This window comes from Geotrypetes seraphini, chromosome 7 (genome assembly GCF_902459505.1).
Source record: "Geotrypetes seraphini chromosome 7, aGeoSer1.1, whole genome shotgun sequence".
NCBI lineage: Eukaryota > Metazoa > Chordata > Amphibia > Gymnophiona > Dermophiidae > Geotrypetes > Geotrypetes seraphini.
Window position 1 is genome coordinate 115,818,453 of NC_047090.1, and position 22,111 is coordinate 115,840,563.

Consider the following 22,111-nt stretch of genomic DNA (forward strand, 5'->3'; position numbering starts at 1 on the left):
TCAGTTGAGTGCTGTTTGTAAAAGCCGAGCATATAACTCATTAGCTCTTTTCTCACAGGGATTATTGAAAACAAAACTTCTTCATCGACTCAGATATATTCTAGAAGTGGTTCGTCCTGTTCCAGTGGTGGTGCTGGACACATTAGATATTCTCACTCGTGTGGCTAGACACTCATTGGAAGCCTGCCATAAGGTAGGTACATGTGTGTGTGTGTGTGTGATGTGTGAGGGTTGCTTTTAAAGATTGCAAAGGAATGACAGAGGGGGAAGAGGAAAAGAGACAGCAAGATTAGGAAGAAACAGATAAACCCCATACCCTTATAAACGCCTCATGGGCTGGGGGAAGCAACAAACCAGTCTGTTAAGGGTCGGACAAATTCAGCTTCTAGCTGGACTGAATAATGTCCAGAACCCACTGGTCGGCCAAGATGCACACCCAGTCCTGAGTGCAGAGATGCTGAGAGTCTGCCCCTGATATGCTTAGCGTCATTGTGCCTTTATGGCAGAGGTAGCCGAACAGGAGGCTGGAGGAAGGCTGGTTACGCCTTGCATCTAAGAACCTCTGCCTGTAGCTCTGGGAAAATCTCTGAGACGCAGAGCCTGAATAAGGGCACTGCCCCAACCTCGAACCTCCCCCTCCCTCCTATCCACCTGCTTGCTGCCACTTTTACAGAGCCACTGTGGCAAAATAATGAAATTGGTTTGTCATTGTTACTTGCCTGTGCCACTGCTAACTCTGCTGGTCTTGCCCCTCTGAAAAACTTCCATCTGTCTGAAAAACCCTTGATTTCATTTGGGATGGACCCCTCTTGTAGGGATACACCTATATCATGCCAGATTTGTGCTAGATGACCAGCTCAAGAGCAGCCATGTGCTGCGGCACACTTGAGGGAGTGGCTAGGGCTTTGGGCTTAGCCTCTCCTAGTACCGCTAAGGCTGGTGGATTGCAGAGGACTCCTTGTTCTGGGAAAAGAACCTCTCCAGAGCCTTTGGAAGGAAATCTGGCGAAGCATAGGTGCGTGGATTCTATGGAGCCCAGAAGAAGGCAAAGAGAAGTCTTAAAGGGTGCTTCGGGTTCTCTAGTCAGGGCTTTACCCTAGATTTTGTCAGTTTAGTGTGGAAAGCCTACTTAAATTGTTAGGGTGATTCAGGGTCTTGGACAGAGAACAGAGGTCAAGAGACAGTAGTCCCCCTTTGATTAGGGGGAGGACCCGACAGTACATTGCCTGTTTAAGGCAATTGCATTGCTGGATCTTATTCTGGAGTCACTGCAGGAGTTAAACCTGGATTCTCCGCAGACTGTGGCTACAAAGTGCTTGGTTACAAGTGCTTCCCAGGCTCAGACTTCATTATTTCCCTCGCATCCAGATACCACAGTTTTAATTATGGAACATTGGGAAGCCCCAGAGGGCTCCCTAAGGGTGGCTAAGACAATGCCAAAGCTGTTTCTGTTACATCAGTGCAGGGGTCTTTACCTTAGGTGGTATCCATCTATAGTCACAAACTGTGCAGAAGAATGTCAATCACATCTTTCTCTCCTCACCTCATCCAGTAGAATATAGTGCTCTTTTCAGTTTTTCCTTCTGCTAGCGAACTGAGAAGGTATGTTCTACTCTGCTCAGATTTTATTTTCTCATTTTCGAGCATTTTCAGCTTTTTTTGCATGGCTTCGGTGCCAGGAGGTCACCATTCTTAGGGTTTACTCCGCCTGGGAGAGGATGTGGACCCACAAGAGTGGGCTGCTGCTCCCAGGGCAACCCCTAGGTGTACCTGTGAAGCTAGCCTGATTAGTGATCCAGTGAGGCTCAGTGTCTGTTCCTCTAGGAGCCCACTTGCATGTTTGTCTATCAGAGGTATCAGAGACAGGCTGAAGGACTCCTGTGTAACAACCTTTTGGGTATCAGGGAGGCTACATGTTAATCTACTCCCATCACGTTGCATGGTTCCCTGGGGGTGGTATACTCAGTTGATGTCTATTCCGACTGGCCGTCCAAAGATTTTCAGTAGAGGGCACTGAGGAATTTGAGGCAGAAAAGTCCTTTCCTTCAGGCAGACTACAGCAAAGCTGACATACAGCAAAAGCCACAGTGACTATAGCCCATTATTCCCTATGGGGAAAATTGGAAGGGGGGGTGTTGTCTAAGTAAGTCAAATTTAAGGGATTCTGGGGGCACGTGCTTGTTATACCAGAGTCCTTTGGATTACCAGCATGGACGACGAAGTGTGCTCCCAGCTAGTCATTACGGGGATTGACTATGTGGTGGATGCCCTATATGTGGGGAGAGTGTGGCGCAGTGGTTAAAGCTACAGCCTCAGCACACTGAGGTTGTGGGTTCAAACCCACGCTGCTCCTTGTGACCCTGGGCAAGTCACTTAATCCCCCCATTGCCCCGGGTACAATAGAGAGATTGTGAGCCCACCGGGACAGACAGGGAAAAGTGCTTGAGTACCTGAATAAATTCATGTAAAACCGTTCTGAGCTCCCTTGGGAGAATGGTATAGAAAATTGAATAAATAAATAAATGACATTATCAGTGTCTTGAGCAAGGGCTATGAAACGCTGGCCATCGTCAGAGTGGGGCATTCATGCTATTGATTTGAGCCCTTAAGTGATGCAATAATTTTATGATCAGTTAAAAGTTAAAATGTTAAAAAACTTTTGTTCACAATTGATCAGGAGATTTTTAAGCCTATGATTGTAAGTGTTTTGTGGTACTGATTTAATTGCAATGCCATTCTTAGCTTATGAGGCTTTTCCTCCTGTTATTTAGACATCATTATGGTATTTTAGGTGGTGGTGAACATGTTTCACAGTGAACTAGTTGTTTGGATTGATAAATAAAAGTAGACATATTTGCAAATAAGAAGCTATATTCCTCTCCCAGGCACTAATTCTCCCTCCATTCTTGAGACATTTATATCCTTTATTCAGGTTACTGGTTGTGCTCTCTCTAGATCCTAGACTGCCCTCGTCTCCTGGAGACTGTGATACGGGAGTTTCTGCCCTCTCAGTGGAGCCTCCCAGCCGTAGGAGAGAGAGAGGTGCTGAACAGCCTCCATGGAATTCCTTGTGCCGCTGCTATGAGACTGCTCCGTGTTTTAGTGTATGCAAGTCGCAGCGTGTCAGCAAGACTGGTAAGCTATGTTCTCTCTAAGCGGAACATGTAAACAATTGTTCATATTCTAGGAGTGTCACTCACAGACTTTACATGATTGCTCACAAAAATTCTTGCAAATCTGGGAAATTGTTGGTTTTTAGAACTTGTCACTCATATGAGAAACAATTTGCATGCACCTGACCAATCCTTGGGCTCCTTTTATGAAGCCGTAATAGCACGCGCTAAACTGCCGGCCACGCTAGACGCTAACGCCAGCATTGAGCTGGCGTTAGTTCTAGCCATGTAGGGTGGGTTTAGCGCACGCTAAAAAGCTGCGTGCGCTAAAACCGCTAACGCGGCTTCGTAAAAGGAGCCCTTAGAGGGAGCATTGCTGGTAAGAGGTGGAAAAGAAGAGTAGCTTGCTCATCATTTAAAGATGCCACGACATTGCACCCAAGCTTTACAAGCAACAAGCTAGTTCAAATGCTGCTGCCCAATTGCAAATCAGATTCTTTGATCACTTCATGATGGTTCAGAAGAGCATGATTTTAAGTATGGGTTGTGTATGGCTATAAATAGTTGAACTTATTATTTTGGTTTTATAACATTGAGAAGATTATCGGAAAAAACCATGGGCTCTTTAGACAAAGCCACGCTAGCGGCTGCCCTGCACTAATGGCCCCAAAGCCCATAGAGATTTAAAGGGCTTCGGGGCTGTTGCTGCGCGGCAGCTGCTAGCACGGCTTTATAAAAGAGGCAGCATGTATTGGCCTAATGTTCTTCTTCGTGTTGCTTGTCAAGATGTGTTAAGTTTGCACAGTCCTGGATTATCTAAATTCTGAACATTTTGGAGACGTTTGTAATGTAACCTGATTTATCTTCCAATGTTATTAAGTCTATACCCTCAATCTGTATTCTCCAATGTCATGTACCCTCCTGGAAATGTCCAGTTCTCTTCTTATGTAATCCGCTTTGAACCGCAAGGTACAAGCGGAATAAAAATCACTAATGTAATGTAACATAACTAATTTCCAGTGTTCTTATTCTTGTGAACCTGATCTGATAAACTCCAGTTTGCAAGAAAATCCCTGGATTGTGGGTAGGATTTATATTTGTGATTGTGGTTGCACATTTCTGTCCTATTGTGGAATTTCTAATTTGTTTTTAACAGCTTAATAAGTTTGATCTGAAGTGTTACCTGAGCAGGTTTGTGGTAGAGGAGCCACAGGATCTACCTCTGCAGCACGAAGAAGCAGTAAGGCTGAGCACCGAGGCTTTCCGGCTCTGGGCCCTGGCTGCTGGTTATGCCCAGGCCTGTGATCTCTATAGGTATGATGCTGCTGTTTCTGCTAGAGAGCAGGTGGGGAGTGGGAGGAAGGGAAGCAGGATGAGGAGCATTTCAAGAGCGATTCCCTCAGCTTTTGTAGGAGTGACATTTTTATTGCTGAATCTCTATGGTATTTTTAGCACTCTTCAATTCTCTTCTAGTGATGATTGTCAGAAGTGAGCCATTCTTCCAGTTGCTCTTCAGAATATGTCATTGCTGAATTCAAATGTTATTTATTTATTTCTGCTCAAATTTATAGGGAGATAATTTTTTTAATCTGTGATGATACCATAAAATTCACTCTCAAAATCACAGCTCTAAAAGTTAAAAAATATATGCCAAACTATGTTTGTAAAGTGCTCAGACCCATAACCGTTTAATCTATGGTATCAACAGACTATGGTTATTGTGGAACCATCATCGCCCTTTATGGTCCCAAAACCACTCGCTGTAAACAAACTGTGAAAGATATAATAAATTCACTTATCTCATATGGCGAGTGGTTGATAGAAGATGTTATCAATAACCATAGATGAATAAAGTGCCAGTGCTTAAACATGCTCTAGTGAGGAACTAATAGCCATAATAAAATCAATGACCCCCCGACTTGAGTTTCGTAGACTCTTCCTCAGGAGGGAACACCTCTAACGGCTTGTACCGTTAGAGGTGTCCCCTCCTGAGGAAGAGTCTACGAAACTCGAGTCGGGGGGGTCATCGATTTTATTATGGCTATTAGAGCTGTGATTTTGAGAGTGAAATTTATTTATTTATAAAATTTTTAGACCACCTAAAACTAAGCGGTTAATAATTGAAAAAACATTCATAATTCATGAACAGTACATTTACAAAATGCATTCAAATAACATTGCAATTACATGGTAATTTCATCCTTCTAAAATAATGTCGCAAGCCCAATGAATTTACACATTAGCCATCCCATTAAATAAAGTGCAATAACCACAGCTTAGTATTCTTATTGAATATGTCGACCAAATAGTTTTTTATAAAAAGCCTCCACAAACAGTTGTGTCTTCAACGTCTTTCTGAAAGGAAGGAAGGTGGAATCAGATGAAAGGGCTATAGAGTTGGGTGGACACAGGATGTCCTAACACATTTGCAGTCTGCCCACATCAGCTATGTTCATCCATCTGGGAACATGTATTAGTTTGGGATGCCTTAAGTTGTATATGTAGCTCTGGGGCAGGTTTAACATGACTCCCTTTGGTTTTAGATGTTTCTTTTTCCTCTATGATGATTGCAGGATAATGTGACAGTAATAAATAAAAAGGTACACGAAGATCCATTGGTATCTAGGCAAACTTTTAAGGTTTTAAACTGAGCAATAAAGAGGATGAAAAGACCATTTTTGAGAATATTCAACTAGTGGGTTGTATTTAGGAAAAGAGGTATACATTGTGTCCTTTTTTTAAGTTAGTGTCAATGCCCTACAGTGTTAAAAGACCATTATCACCTTAGTTTTTTTCTTTTCTTCTTTTCTATGCTCTTTGCCACATCCCCTTACTGTAAACCTCAGTGACCTGTATCCAGTGCTGGTACAGATTCTGCAGTCCTTTCCTGGCCTCATCAGTAAGTGCTGCAAGGACAACTCTTTATCCCAGCTCTACATTCAGCGGGCAGCAGCAGTAGTCACTCTGCTAACCAATGTGACACTCACAGCAGGTTGTACTTCAGAGCTGCATGAACACCTTAGCAGGTATATAGATTTACATCTGTGTAGCTTGGTCAGACTTCCTGTTAATACAGTGTGTGGTGAGAAGGGGGGAGTGGAATCTGGTGGTAGTTAGAAATCCAATATCCTTGTGCCAAAGAACTTGGGTACATCATGGTTTATTGTACTCTTTTCTGTTGGATTGTTTACTGTTTTTGGATTCAATGATTGTACTGTTTTTGAATGGCTAAATAAAGTTTATATATATATATATACTATATCTACTAGCTTTATAGCCCGTTACATTAACGGGTGCTAGAATATATGTGTGTGTCTGTCTTTATTTCTTTCTCTCTCTGTCTCCTTAGCCGCTTTTTCCTGTCCATTCTCCCTTCTTTTTACCTCCCCTGTGACCACCACCACACCTTCACTGCTCCCCTTATCCAGCAGCAGCCCTTCTCCCTTTATTTTACCTCCCCTGGATGTAAAATGATGGACACATCAGCACCTCTTTCTGCTCCCCCTGTCCAGAAGTAGGCCTCCGTTCATTCCCCCCCTGTCCATCAGCACCTCTTCCGCCTCCCTTCATTCCCCCCCGTCCATCAGCACCTCTTCCTGCTCCCCCTGTCCAGCAGTAGGCCTCCCTTCATTTCCCCCCGTCCATCAGCACCTCTTCCTGCTCCCCCTGTCCAGCAATAGGCCTCCCTTCCTTTTTTCCCCCCCTGTCCATCATCACCTCTTCCTGCTCCCTCTGTCCAGCAGTAGGCCTCCCTTCATTCCCCCCCCATGTCCATCAGCACCTCTTCCTGCTTCCCCTGTCCAGCAGTAGGCCTCCCTTCATTTTTTCCCCCACTGTCCATCAGCACCTCTTCCTGCTCCTCCCTGTACAGGGCCGGTCTCTGCCGTTCTCCCCAGAGTTTTTTATTTACTCGGATAGAGTCCTTGCTGCCCCCCCTTCCCTTCCCGCGGACCCGACTACAAACCCGGCAATTCAAGCAGCGTGTGCAGCAGTCTTCACACGCTGCTTTGGGTCCTTCTACTGCCCTGATTTACTCTGGCATGTCCCTGATGACATCATCAGAGACGCGGCACAGCAAATCAGGGCAGTAGAAGGGCCCGAAGCAACGTGTGAAGACTGCTGCACGCGCTGCTTGAATCGCCGGGTTCGTAGTTGGGTCCGCGGGAAGGGAAGGGGGGTGGATGGCAAAGGACTCGGACTCCTCTGGTCTGTTGCGGAGGGCGGCCCGGCTCCAGTTCTCGTTTCGTCCCGGAGAGGGGGGGGGGCAGGAGGCACTCTTTGTGGAAACTTGTGGAGGCGATCGTCGGCTGGCTGGGAGCGGGCTTGTGGAGGCGATCGTCGGCTGGTGACGTAGTACGTGCATGCGCACTCGTGCCGACACAACAAGGATCAGGGAACATGTGGTGCGAGTGCGCATGCGCGGCTAGCATTTTATTATTATAGATATATATTTTTTAAGTGTTATAGTTTAAACCAGTGTATCTCAAACTGTGTGCCGAGGCACACTAGTGTGCCTCCTGAGATTCCAAGTGTGCCGCGGCATACTGAGGAGGAAGAGAGGTGCCTGCCAGCTGATTTCCCTACGTGGTATAGTGCCAGCGCTGCCCGATTCGCCGAAGGCCTGCATGTTTCCCCCTTCTCTCTAGCATCCTTCGGCTTCCCCCCGGTCTCACCTTTAAAGCTAATTACAGCAGCTTGCAGAGGATCGCTGGTAGGTAAAATGATTTTATTTTCAAATATAGTGATTGAAATGTGTCAGTTTTGAGAATTTATATCTGCTGTGTATATGAAAAATGAAAGGAAAAAATTGAATTACAGTTAGTAAAAGGGATGGGATCTGGGGAAGAGCTTGGGTGGACCTAGGGAGGTCTGTGGTTTGGGTACTCAGTTGATATTTGTTAGGGGGTACTTAGCTTGAAGTAGTTGAGAAACATTGCTGTAGGCAATCAGCTGGTGCCAGTGCCTCTCCTTCTTTCTGGCCCTCTTCCCTGCTGGCACCCCCTATTGGCGTGTCAGGGCCCATCTGGAGGGCTCTGCACATGCGCTGACGTTGGCATGATGTTGTCACGGCGACGTCCGCGCACCTCTGGGTGCCTCAAGCCGTGGCCACTACCTTTAGTGTGCCCTGGCTCGAGAAAGTTTGAGAGACACTGGTTTAAACCTTTAAAGGCTTTAGCAATATATGAGTGCCCTTTTTTCTAACGTGGTGAAGGTGAGCTGTCTATGATACCCAACAGAAAATTGCTCTTAAATCTGGTGTTTCCTGGCATTGCAGCAGTGGCCTGAATGAGGGGCCACAATACCCACCTCCGCCAGTCAAGTGGATACAAGTATCAGGACTCAAGCCCAACCTTGAAGCCTACCTGAAGAGATCCTTGCATAAGATCAGTTGCTCAGATACATGGGAGACTCTTCAACCTCTAACATCAACATTCATCATCTACCTTGGAGCCTATTATAGTGCCTGCAGCCGTCAGGTGGGTGACAGCGCATTGTAGCTCTACTGTTGGCTCACGCTATGTATCAACCATATTTCTCTGCAGGCAACAAAAGCGGAAGGAGGTCAAGTAACATGAAGTATTTTAAGATTGTCCTTCGTAGATTTATTTATTCATTAGGATTTATTTAAAAATTAATTCAAGACAGTGTACAGCAAGGATAAGTCAAACATAGGAAATAAACTATTACAGCAGTAAGATAATTTATTTATTTAAAAATTTATGTATTGTATATCTATATGGTTTACATAGTCACAGTCATAAAAGTTGAACAAACATTTTAAGTAATTATGAAAACTGTACCATAAAATTTGATCATTAATCAGATAAGTTTTCAAGTTTTATTAGGATTTTATATACCGCTTATCAAGGTTATCTAAGTGGTTTTACAATCAGGTACTCATATAGGCTAGGGCTCCAAAGACATGACACAGAAGGGATACGATAATAAATATCAGGAATGGAGTGGAACAAGTAACAAGGGAATGATTATTAACTCTTTTAAATAGCATTAGATCTAGAAGTCGTTCCATGAAATGAAGTAGTAGCAAATTTAAAAACAAATTAAAAAAAATTTTTTTTTTCAAGCAACACAAGGTGTGAGAGAAAGAGAGAGAGACCAAATGCTGGGTTTAGTGGACTGTTGGTTTGACTCGGCATGGGAATTCTTATAAATATATTTTAACATTTTTTATTTATTAGAATTATTCACAATAATTACAAGCAAATTATTGAGTGCTACAAAGATCAATTGTCAAAAGATGATTTAACAGGAAATCAAATTATATCAAAACATTTAATAAACTTTCCCCCTCTTTTACTAACGCATAGCGTGGATTTAATGCCGGCAGCAGCGATAACTACTCCGACGCTCAAAGGAATTCTATGAGCATCGGAGTAGTTGCCGCCGCTGCCGGCGCTAAAACCTGTGCTATTTATTAGTAAAAGGGGGGGAAGTTTGTCCTTTGTTTTAGAAAGGCTACATCCTACAGATATCTAGAAGGCAAATTAAAAGGAAATTATAGAAGAGAATAAACCCTTCCATAAAAAACAACTGTAAAAGGCTGATAATTATAAACTTAACTATCTAACACAGTGCTCCATATGCTAAGAGGTCACACCAATTTGAATGGCAAACCTATCTAGAAAAACAGACACATTTGTTTTTTAGGATTAAAAAAAACACCAAAAACATTGAACACCTTGAAATTTAACAAAACATTTTACAAGAAATCTAAGAATGAACATTCCACCATTTTATATCACTCTAATATGCAAGGCCAGGAAACATCTCTGATGCTCCTTGCTAACACCTGATCTCTTTTCCTAAAAGTAACTCTGCATGATGTTTAAAATATGAGATCAAAACATGATTCTTATCAGTTTCAAATACAAAAGAAATACAAATACAAAAGAAACCAGTAGAATTGCTCAATCTTCCCCTGGGTCTAAGGAAATTTCCAAAATTTCAATTATATTAAGACTTTTAATTACAATTTCTTTTAAGCAATATTGTTTTATGTTTCTTTTAAGCATATATTCATTATAAAAGTATTCTAAATTATTTAGGCATTCCTTGATAGACAGTATATCAAGTGACAAATAAATTTGGAAACTATCTAGTGATACAGGTTAATTTGGTAATATCTCTCTTCCTTCCACTAAATCTCCATTCTGTTTTTCTTAAATGGCAGTTAATATAATTTAACCTCTGGGGGAATTGCATCTACAGGCATCTTCAAAATTTCCCTAATATATTTCTTTAATAAATCTCTAGATGATACATGAGAAACCCAAGGGAGGTTTTAAGAGTCTCAAGGAATTTTATTACACCAGAAACACTAATTTCTCTGTTACAGCTCCAACCCTATGGAATGCCATGCCATCTCAACTTCACCAAGAAAATTCACTTGATAAATTCAAAACTAAACTAAAAACTTTCTTATTCTAAGACGTATACCATAGCGTTTAACAATACTTCCTTTCAACAGCACAGCAGTATAAAAAACGAACTGCTTTTAAGAAGTGACCCCCCTTGTGTCTTTTTCTCCCCCTCTTCCCCTCATTTATTTTTATTTTTAATGATGTAATTACAAAATTTCCCTCCCCCCTCTCTCAAACTTGCATACGTCATCGTATTCATCTATTCAATGTCCAATCTTTTCTTTTTACCCCCATTCTTAAATTTATTTTAATGTTTTTAGCTTTGTAAACCGGCCAGATACACGATGATGGTCGGTATATTAAAATGTAAATAAACTTGGAAACTTGGAAGTTATTCTGAAGCTGCTCTTGTTTCCAATGCATATTAAGACAATCCTGCACCAAAGTTTTTGAACCTTTCTATAGCTCACCTACTTTCTTTCATCTCTTGATAATTAATATCCCCTCTTTCTGGGTATAACTCTCTAGCTCCACAGGCTTTTTAGTCACAGTTTTAAGCTCACCCTCCCCTGATCAATTCTGGTACTCACTGTAGTCTTCAAGTCAGTAATGGATCTCCATATGGCCCCTAGAGTAACCACTGGAAAAGATTCTCCTCCTTCTCTAGCCTCAGCAGCCATAGCATGACCCAGTCTTCTGATGAAGTTCTGAAACTGAGGGCATTTAGCTGGCAATGAAAGGTTTCCAGGACTGAGTATAACCCCGGTCCCTTCAACCTCCTGCATACCAGAGTCCTCCCTCAGACAAAGCCCATGTGCTCCTTTTCCCTCTTGGGACAATCCATCCCAAAGGGTAATCTCACCATGTATTGGTGAGCTCGAAGCAATCAGCTGAGGAGGAGTCCAGTTAGGAGGGCTCAGTGTAACTTCCTTCTCAAGGCTAGGCAGCCCTTCCACTCTATCTACACCAGTGAGGAATGCTCCCAATGAACCTGAAACTTCCAATAGATGGGAAAACCTTGTTATTGACATTGGATAAGACACTGGAATATCAGGCGGGCAAGATGAATTCTTGGATGAGCCAATTGATTGTCCAAGCTTATTCATACCCTATACAGTCAAACCTTGGTTTATGAGTAACCCGGTTTGTGAGTGTTTTGCAAGACGAGCAAAACACTCAGCAAACTTTTGACTCGCAAACCGAGCATTGACTCAATTTGCGAGCCCCCACCCGACCCGACCCAAATGTGGGAATCAACAGTATTGCTGTCCACGCGGCCACCGGCGCTGCTCCCTCCCTTCACGATCGTCTTGTCCCCATCTACTGACTGGCCCTGTCCTTACCCGTGTGCCACCGGAGTTAGAAAGGGCTCCTCCCCATCTACTGACTGGCCCTGTCCTTACCCGTGTGCCACCGGAGTTAGAAAAGGCCTGCCGCCAGTCTACTGCTGAGCCTTGAGCATCTGCGCATGCTCAAGGCCTTCTGGATCTCATCCTCACTGAGATTCTCATGAGACTCGAGATCTCATGAGAATCTCGGAGAGGATGAGATTCAGAAGGCCTGAGCATGCGCAGATGCTCAAGGCTCAGCAGCAGACCGGTGGCAGGCACTTTCTATCACCAGCAGTGCAGGGGTAAGGATAGGGCCAGTTGGAGAGGGGGGGGGGAAAGAGGCGATAGCAGCACCGGTGGCCTCGGGTGGAGCATGGGAGTCGGGGTGCGTCCGGCAGGAGTGAGCCAGCACCTGAGAGTCCCAGCAGAGGGGGTAGTGACATCCGGGGGGGGGAGGGGGGCAGCGTCTGGGAGCGGCAGAGCCAACAGTGTCCAGTCGGGCTCTGTGGCGGCGGCGGTGGTTTGCTTACAGCCAGTACCACCCGCAGTGAGAGGCAGCGAACAGCAGCAGAGGAGGAGAATTGGAGGAGCCGTGTGGATAGGTCTGTGGCAGAGGCAGAAGTGGAAGTGTCCCTAATGGTAATTAAGTTTTTGGGGATGTGGAACGAATTGTTCAAGTTTACACTAACTCTTATGGGAAAAGTTGCTTTGATATACGAGTGTTTTGGTTTAAGAGCATGCTTCTGGAACAAATTATGCTTGTAAACCAAGGTACCACTGTATTTAGAAAATTATTAAAAACCCTTCTATTTGATAAACAAGAATGCTGAGTATATGTTATCATGGTGCCTTTTTTATTAGGATGTGTTTTCTAACAGTTTTTATTTCCGAACTTTTATCATAGCAGTTTTTGTTATTGATGTATTAATAGTTGAGTATTTTTAAAATTCAATTTTTATTTATGTTATATTAATTGATATATTAGAATGTAGTGTGTTCAAGATTGTATTTCCAATTGAAATGTCTTGCTTTTTTCGCTGTTGTGAACCGCCTAGAATTACTGGTGGGGCGGTATACAAGAAAATAAATTATTATTATTATTATTATTATCTGAGGTATTTGGTAAGGGATACAGGGAAAAATGCTTGAACACCTAAATGTGAACCACTTAGACTATAATTGGTATATAAATACTAATAAATTAAACTTTCCCTCTCCACTTTCACATTGTTGATTAAGAGAATAAAAGAAAATAATTTTTCAGGGACAGCAGGAACCTCTACTAGAAATATAAATGTTTCCTATTTCTTACTGCCTCCATAGCCATCTGTAAATATAGTGGAGAGTATTGAAGAGGTGGAACAGCTGACTTGTGAAATGCTCCTGCCTCTCCTTCAGCAACCAGCCATGGGGCGTATGTGGGAGTTACTAAGGTAAGATCATTCTTTCTAGCATAGTTCATTGCAAATGTTATATACAGGTCATGGAAATCTGACCAGGCTCCTCAATAAAAGACTTAAGAATTTTCCCTTTAGAGAGCAGGAGCAAAATTAATGGAAATTTTTCAAAGGTCAGCAGATACTTTTACCTGCTAGTGCGCCCATTTAAAATATTTCCCAGTGCTATTAGAAGTAACACAGTTGTAGTCCCACATTGCAGTTTAACATTTGTGCATTGCTGTATTAAGAATATCAATTTGTGCAGACTTCTGTTTTATGTGGGAACAAAAGTGTTTGCTATAAAGAGAGACTATATATTTTGTTTCTTAGAAAACTTATATTGTTAAATCTAAACATAAAGGAAGGCAAAATAGACCGGCAGGAGCTCTTGTAAGTGGAAAACTTGAATTGCTTATCTGACCTAATTTAGTAGCTAGTGAACTTACAGGTACAGCATAAGTCTCTATTCCTCCCAGTACATGTATCTTTTTAAAAATGCTACACATATGGGAGTAATTTTTTAAAGTCTAGGTGCTGGATGCTTTAAAATCACCGTTAAAATCCAGTGGATTGCTGTGATGCCAGTAAATGGTCCAATTTGAAAACAGCGATCTATGTTAAAACAATTTCACTTGCAAATGAGTTTCACAGAAGTCTGCCATAATCCTATTCAGTCAGTCACTGAAGAAAGCAACTGACACATGGCAGAGCTGGCAGAAGAAGCCCTGAAGCAGCCTCCTGCAGCTCAGCTGTTTGGGGCAGGAAGAGTAGTTTTTGGGTTTTTTATTGGGCACAGATGTTGCTATTAATTAGTTCATTAATTTTGTCTTGCAGTTTTGAAAACCTTCAGTTGGTTTCTTTAACTGAGCACATCTATTTAATGTAAAGATTGAAGGCTGACATCCTACGAAATAAATGAATGAAATAAGTATGGCTGAGAGGAAACCCATCTTGTTGGTTCCTAAACACATCAAGAAGAAATTCTGAGTTTCTTGAATTGATCTATTGCCTAATGTATGTCTCCCTGTTTCTCTCTCCTCAGGCCATATTCTGCTATCTGCAACCCAAGCTCTTGTTCTCCGTCATCTGAATCCATTGCAAGTGTTGTTTCTTTGAGCTGTTCAGGAAGTAAACACCCTCTGAGCCTACTGAGCTTAAAGTCCCCCTTCCCTTTTCTCACTGCCCTCCTCTTCCTCATCAATAATATCATAAACATCCACAAAGGACTGGTCAGTAAGGTAAGTGCTTTCTTGAATTCAGGCACACTTTGTTTCCACCACCTCTACCGGGAGATTATTCCACACATCTACCACCCTTTTTGTAAAAAAGTATTTTCTTAGATTATTCCTGAGCCTTTCACATCTTAACTTCATCCTATGCCCTCTCATTCCGTAGCTTCCTTTCAAATGAAAAAGCCTCATGTGCATTTATGCCATGTAGGTATTTAAATGTCTCTATCATATCTCCCCTCTCCCACCTTCTCTCCAAAGTATACATATTGAGATCTTTAAGTCTGTCCCCATATGCTTTATGATGAATACCACCGATCATTTTAGTACCCTTCCTCTGGACCACTTCCATCTTATTTATATCTTTTTGAAGATGTGGTCTCCAGAATTGTTCACAGTATTCTAAATGAGGTCTCACCTGAGTCTTATCAATACCTTCTTTTTCCTACTAGCCATACCTCTCCATATGCACCCTAGTATCCTTCTAGCTTTCACCATCTCCTTTTCAACCTAAGGCCACCTTAAGATAATCACATACTATCACATCCAAGTCCCATTCCTTTTTCATACACAAAAGTTCTTCATCCCTAATCAGTATCATTCCCTCAGGTTTTTGCAGCCCAAAATGCATGGCCTTAAATTTCTTAGCATTAAATCTTAGCTGCCAAATTTCAAACTATTCTTCAAGCTTCGCTAGGTCCTTCCTCTTGTTATTCGCACCAACAGGGGTGTCTACTCTTTTGCAGATTTTTGTATCATTCACTTTTAATTGCACATCCAAAGAACAAGTAAAAATACCAGTTTGTCAATAATAAAAATAGCGAAGTAAGATACTATATAGATATTAAAAAAAACAAAACAACAACGTAATAACTGAATACACAAAATATGGAACAATCCACCCTATTATTAAAGTAGAAGAATTTCAGTAAAGGACCATCTGAGTCTGTGAGCAGAATATATAGAATGCTGTCATAGCATAACAAGTTCTATATAATGCTCTCTTTACATCATGTCATCCCCCACAAATCCTTCACTTAGACAATAAGTGTAATATGTGGAATATCTTTTGTTCTTTCATTTGTATGACACTTTTTGATTAAAAATCAATAAAGAATAAAAAAAACCCAAAAAAAACAAATGTAAAAAAAATTAATAAAGCAATCAGTATAATGTACATAGCATGGTCCCATATTTAGTAGTTAATAAAGTAAGAATCAAACTTCAAAACAATCAATTGTGAAGTGTCAAAATGTCAAAAATACCAAGTCTCAATCATAAATTTTTAAAAATTATATTCGGAGGGAGTTAAGAATAAATCACTTATTGGAAAAAGAAGAAATCAAGTAACTGCTTGACAGAAGCTGCATTTCGAATAACTCTTCATCAGGAGTAGTCCCACTATAAATTCCAAAAGACATGAGCCATCAGTCAGTATTCTTCAACTGTTTCTGAGAGATCCTTTAGGTCTGATGGCACTTGTCTTGCTCTATTGAGCAAAGCCTGTAACAGTGAGAGACAGTGAGTGATTGACTGCACTTTGCTGTGCCTCACTGCAGCTTGGATGTTGGAGAACAGCAGGGATACACATGTCTGATGGTGCCCTGCAGTTTAGGAAGACAGTTTGGTGGGGAAATGTTATACTGGCCAAGCTGTAGAAATAACTCATGTTTTAAGAATCATAAATTCATTTTGAAAAGAATAGAATGAGACTGGGGAAACATTCAACAATCTGTATCCATAAAGGAGCCAATTCCTTGTAACAGTTTCTGTTCCTGTATCTTATTATTCATAGTTCGCCTGTGTGTTGGAATCCAGGGAGCTGAATGATTACCTGTTTAAGAGCTGGACCGCTGAATCTCCACGCTTGACACACTCTTCTGCCTGGATCCTCCGACATGAATACCATCTGCAGTACTTTGCACTTGTGCTAGCACGCAAAGTGGTAATTTTCCTACATTCACTTTCACCTACATGACAATCCTGATAACCCAAGCCAGAACCTGGCTGACTTTTTCTCTTAATAGTTTGATTGTCTAATCTGCCTCATCTAATGTTTTTGGCTGCTCTGTAACCCACCTTCAGACACCAACAAGTGCATAAGATGTGTACCATCTCCATGTACATTCCATATGGGATACCTGCTATTCTACTGCCCTGTCCACCAGCTCTTAGCACCATTGGCCAGGTGAATGTCTCTAGCTTGTCCAGTCATCTAGTGTATGCACTAACCAGCTGCCTCCTTGTGTAAACACCCAGCCACATGTATTCTAGTGATATGTTAATTGGTCTGGTGTGGAATAAGTACAGTACTCCCCCGAAATTCAGGGGGGGTTCCATTCCAGGAGCCCCCGCGAATTTCAAAGTCTGTCAAAAGCATGTCAAAGCAGCTCCTGATTGCTGTAGCCCGACTTTACTACAGGAAGAGGCGGTCGGAGCAGACCGCGAACACTGTAATCTGTTCATCTTTATGGAGGTATTTTGAGAAACATATTTGCTGCTCCTTCCCCAAGTGTGAACTTAAAAAATATAAACCTGGGGGCAGGGCTTCGCGGCGTACGAAGATGGCCGGGTAAATGATTAGCTCCATTGTGACAGGCAACTTTTATTAAGATTTGACAGTTAAAATTCAAGTAAATCGAGTGAAAAGCAAGATTTCAGTGAGGAAATGGCTTCAGGTAAACAAAGTAAAAACAATTCGGTGAATTCAGGGGCGGGAAGTAAAAAAAGAACAAAAATGGATTCGGTATCCCCGACAGCGGTCCCGTTGCCTTTGGATGAAATTGAAAACAGAGACTTGATGAATGAGCTGCAGAAAATTAAAGAAATAGTAAGCGATAACGCTAAGAATATAAAAGAAGTAAAGGAGGAAATAGTTTGACTAATAGAATGCAGGCAGTTGACTTCAAAATTGAGCAGTTAGAAAAGCGTGCTGAAAAATCTGAGCCAGAAGCGCTGGTCTGTAAAAAAGATCACAGAGAAATAGAGGCATTAAAAAAGGACCTTGAAGATTTGTCAAACCGTGAACGAAGAAATAATTTGCGTCTGATTGGGATACCTGAGGGGGTTGAACAGAATGATCCCATAAAATTTGTGACTAACTTTATTCCAAAGATTTTGCCGTTTAAAAGTTCTTTTCCATTAGAAGTAGAAAGAGCACATCGGATACCGATGAAAAGATCAAGTAGCCAGAAGGGTCCCCGTCCACTAATCTTCAAGCTGCTAAGATATCAGCAGGTGGCAGAAATTATAAAGCTTGCTAAAACTAACAAGGATCTTAAATGTCAGGATTCCAAGATCTTTATAGTACCTGATTTTGCAAAAGCTACTGCCTACAGAAGAAAACAGTTTTTGGATTTAAGACCTAAATTGAGAGCATCGGGGGCAAGATATGGATTAATATACCCTGCCATTATGAGGATGACTTATGAGAATAAAACTTATAATTTTGAGGAGGCAGTTAAATTAAAGGAGTTTTTAGATCAATATGATTTACCTATGGATTCATGAAAGTATATAGATACTGTAATTAATACATTTTGAGTTTGGTTTTTGTTTATGTATTATTGTGGTGAAAATTTGAAGATATTTCATAAAAGAAAAAAAAAATTAGAAAATGAGAATAATACTTTTTAACAAAGATTGTTGCAGTTAGGTTTGAAAAGGATCAACATTTCAAATAGGATCAGAGGAGTAGTTAAGTGTGAGGTTTAATGCAATGTTAGGCTGGATTGTCAGTGGTATGAAAGAAAACCAGATATTTGGTTGATAACTATATTATAAAGAGGCAATAAGAACTTTAATGAGATAAATAAAAATAGAAGAAAAGAAGATTTTGACAAGTTGGAAAGTGTGATGGAACCTGATGTGAAGTGAAGAGACTATGAGGATCGCTTGTAAGATATGGCTTGATCCTTACTTGGATTTATAATTAACAGGCTGATGGTGCATAAATGTTACATTTGAGATGTGTGGGAACTCAGAATATAATAAGATAGAAACTGTAATGAAACTTGATGTGAAGTGTTGAGACTGTGAGGATAGCTTGTAGGATAAGGCTTGATCTTTACTTTGATTTATAATTCACATCTGAGTTTGACTGATATAATAGGCTGCTGATGCATAAGTGCTTCATTTGAGATAGGTGGGAACTCAGACTGTAATAAGATGGAAACTGTAATGAAACTTGGTGTGAAGTGCTGGGAATGTGAGGATCGCTTATAGGCTATGGATTGATCCTTACTTTAATTTATAATTCACATCTGAGTTTGACTGAAATAACAGGCTGATGATGCATAAGTGCTCCATTAAAGATGTGTGGAAACTCAGACTAAGATACAAGCTGTAGTGAAACTTGATGTGAAGTGCTGGGATTGTGAGGATCGCTTGTGTGATACGGCTTGATCCTTACTTTGATGATTCACATCTGAGTTTGACAGAAACAGCAGAATGATGATGCATAAGTGTTCCAGTCGAGATGTGTGGGAACTCAGACTGTAATAAGATGGAAAATGTAATGAAACTTAATGAGAGATGCTGAAACTGTGAGGATCACTTGTGTGATATGGCTTGATCCTTACTTTGATTTATAATTCACATCTAAGAATGAATAAAATGAGATTGATGATATATAGATATTCCATTGACGATGTGTGGAATCTACAGTTTTTGGGGGTTTTTTTTTGAGAAGAAATCAAAAATGGATCTCAAAGGATAAGAAGAACTTCTGTTAGACTTTGCTTGGATAAAATTGGAAGAAGATTAAGAATTTGAAATAAGAAAATGCAATGGAATATGATGTGAAATGATTGGACTGTGAGATTTACATATATGATATGATCGATTTTAACTTGATTTATAGATTAATTCGAATGGTAAAAAAAAAATGTATTAATCTTGGGTGGGTATAAATATAAGAAAAGGATTCTGAGGTAATGGATATAACCTTTTTATATATGTATTAAGGTTATAGTGTGTAATGTATTAAGGTTATAGTGTGGAAGGATGTTTGGTAGTTTGAATGAATGGAAAAGTTTATATAAAGGGATTGTATTAAATATGGTTATATAGGGTATTGAAGAATGGATTGATTGTAGGAGTGTTTGGAGTTGATTATTTTGTAAGAATTAGAGGGAGGGGAGAATGAGTATGATGTTGCCTGTGGAGAGTTTTTCTTTTACTCAGTCAGTATGTGCGTTTCGAAGTTTTCATTCATGATAGGGGTGGGGAGGGAGGGAGATAGGTATATGGGAGGGGTGGGGAAGGTTGGGAGGGAGGGTAAATTCGTATATTGATTTAAGGGAAAATAAAAAGTTTATATTTTATGTTTGAGAAGGATATATTTGTATATTATATTTCATTTATATAATGGGTTTTAAAATTTTTTCTTTGAACGTAAACGGCCTCAATCATCCAATAAAAAGGAAAAAGGTATTGTCATATATTAAGCAACAAAATATAGATATTTGTTTTCTGCAGCAGACACATTTGTCTGGGATAGAGTCTATGAAGCTGTCAGGTAATTGGATAAAACAATGTTTATATACACCAGCGATAAAAAAGAAGGCAGGAGTAGCAATATTGATTAATAAAAAATGTCCAGCAACATTTAATATGGTTAAGGCAGATCCTCAAGGAAGGTGGTTACTTGTTGACATGAGCATGGGCAATAATACAATGGCGTTATTAAATGTATATGCCCCTAATTTGAATCAAAGTGAATTCTTTAAATCTCTACAACAATTAGTTTTACCACTGGCTACTACTAATTTAGTGGTGGCAGGGGATTTCAATTTCTTGTTATAGATCCAATAATGGATAAAAAACCTAGTAGAATTATGAAATCAATGGGATTAAATAATTTAATACAATCATGTAATTTAAAAGATATATGGCGTATTCTTCATTTTAATGATCGGGAATTTACATTTTGTTCAAATGTTCATCAATCATTTTCAAGAATTGATTATATTTTTGTTTCAGATCAGCAAGTTTTAAAAGCTGACATAGAACCAATAGTAATATCTGATCATGGTGGTGTGTGGATAGAAGTTAACTTAGTAGATCAAGATAATTCCAAACCTGTATGGAGGTTTGATAATACATTGCTTGCTGATTCTAAATTTTGCACAGAATTTCAGATCAAAATTAATGAATATTTTATACTTAATGATTTAGAGGAAATGTCGATTGAAATTTTATGGGATGCTTTCAAAGCAACTATGAAAGGATAAATTATATCATATTCTGCATATAAAAAGAAACAGCTAAGAAAGCAATTTGTAAGTTTGGAAAAAGAAATTAAAAATTTAGAATTAAAATTGATTAACAAATGGGAACAGGATACATTTCAAATATTGTTAAAAAAATGTGAATATAATGAGATTTCCTCTGGATTAGTAAGGAAAGATATTTTTGCTCAGCAAACGCTGTATTATGGTAGTGCAAATAAGGCTGGAAGACTATTGGCAAATTATTTAAAAGCAAAGAAAAGGAAGGAGAAAATAGGCATAATTAAGGATGAGTTAGGGAATTCTCATTCTCAAATTGGAAGTATATTAAAACAATTTTTAAAGTATTATAAGTCCCTTTATTCTTCTGAGTCTTATTTAAATAAAGAGAAAGATGGGTTGGATTTTTTGAGTTCAGTTGAAGGTCCTAAGGTTCCTGATCATATAAAAAGAAGTTTAGATGAACCTATATCACTAAAAGAATTACAAACGGCATTGAAAGCCCTTAGAGTTGGGACCGCTCCAGGTGGTGATGGATTTACGGTAGAGTTTTATAAAGAATTTCAGTTTTCCCTTCTACCTTATTATATCAGAATCAGGCACTATGGCAGAATCTTTAACTATTGTTTTGCCAAAGCCAAATAAAGATCCAACATTGGTTTCAAACTACAGGCCTATTTCTTTAATAAATGTAGATGGTAAATTACTAGCTAAGATTTTAGCATTAAGATTGGCTAAAGCTCTTCCGCATATAATAGGTATGCATCAAACTGGATTTGTTGCTCAAAGACACTTTTCCAATAATACTAGATTGGCATTTCAGATGTATTATTTAACAAAACAAATTAAGGATCTGGCTTTTTCAGTATCATTAGATGCTGAGAAAGCTTTTGATCGTGTGGAATGGAATTTCATGTATCAAGCTATGGAGTGGTTTGGTATTGGATCCGAATTTGTACAAATGATTCAAGCACTGTATAGCTCCCCAACTGCTCGTTTATATATAAATAATAATTTTTTGGATGTTTTTAAATTGCAGAGGGAGGTTAGGCAGGGTTGTCCATTATCGCCTTTGCTTTTTGATATAGTTCTTGAACCCTTGTTATTAGCTATTCGACAGGCAAAGGACATACAGGGTATTCCATGTGCTGGAGTGGATTATAAAGTATCCGCTTATGCAGATGATATTTTGCTTCATTTGAGAAATCCGGAAACAACAATTCCATGTCTACTTGAAGTAATAGATACATTTGGAAAATTCTCAGGATACAAAATAAATTGGACTAAATCAGAAATTTTACCTTTAAAGGTGTATTGTACAAAAGGTATATTTGATTCTTTTCCTTTTATTTGGAAAGAGGATGGAATAAAATACTTGGGTATTTGG

The 22,111-nt window shown here is 40.1% G+C and overlaps 1 protein-coding gene across 3 annotated transcripts in view; it reads left to right on the plus strand.

Annotated features, from left to right (window-relative positions):
* The window catches only part of RPAP1 (RNA polymerase II associated protein 1), a 207,663-nt gene that overhangs the window by 161,673 nt on the left and 23,879 nt on the right, over positions 1–22,111 (plus strand). For all 3 annotated transcript variants that reach the window (XM_033952096.1, XM_033952094.1, XM_033952095.1), the window contains exons 13-20: positions 59–193; positions 2,956–3,135; positions 4,270–4,427; positions 5,960–6,139; positions 8,389–8,590; positions 13,150–13,259; positions 14,308–14,503; positions 16,290–16,439. In XM_033952096.1, the coding sequence (XP_033807987.1) occupies positions 59–193; positions 2,956–3,135; positions 4,270–4,427; positions 5,960–6,139; positions 8,389–8,590; positions 13,150–13,259; positions 14,308–14,503; positions 16,290–16,439 (1,311 nt within the window). The remainder of the gene's footprint in view (positions 1–58; positions 194–2,955; positions 3,136–4,269; positions 4,428–5,959; positions 6,140–8,388; positions 8,591–13,149; positions 13,260–14,307; positions 14,504–16,289; positions 16,440–22,111) is intronic.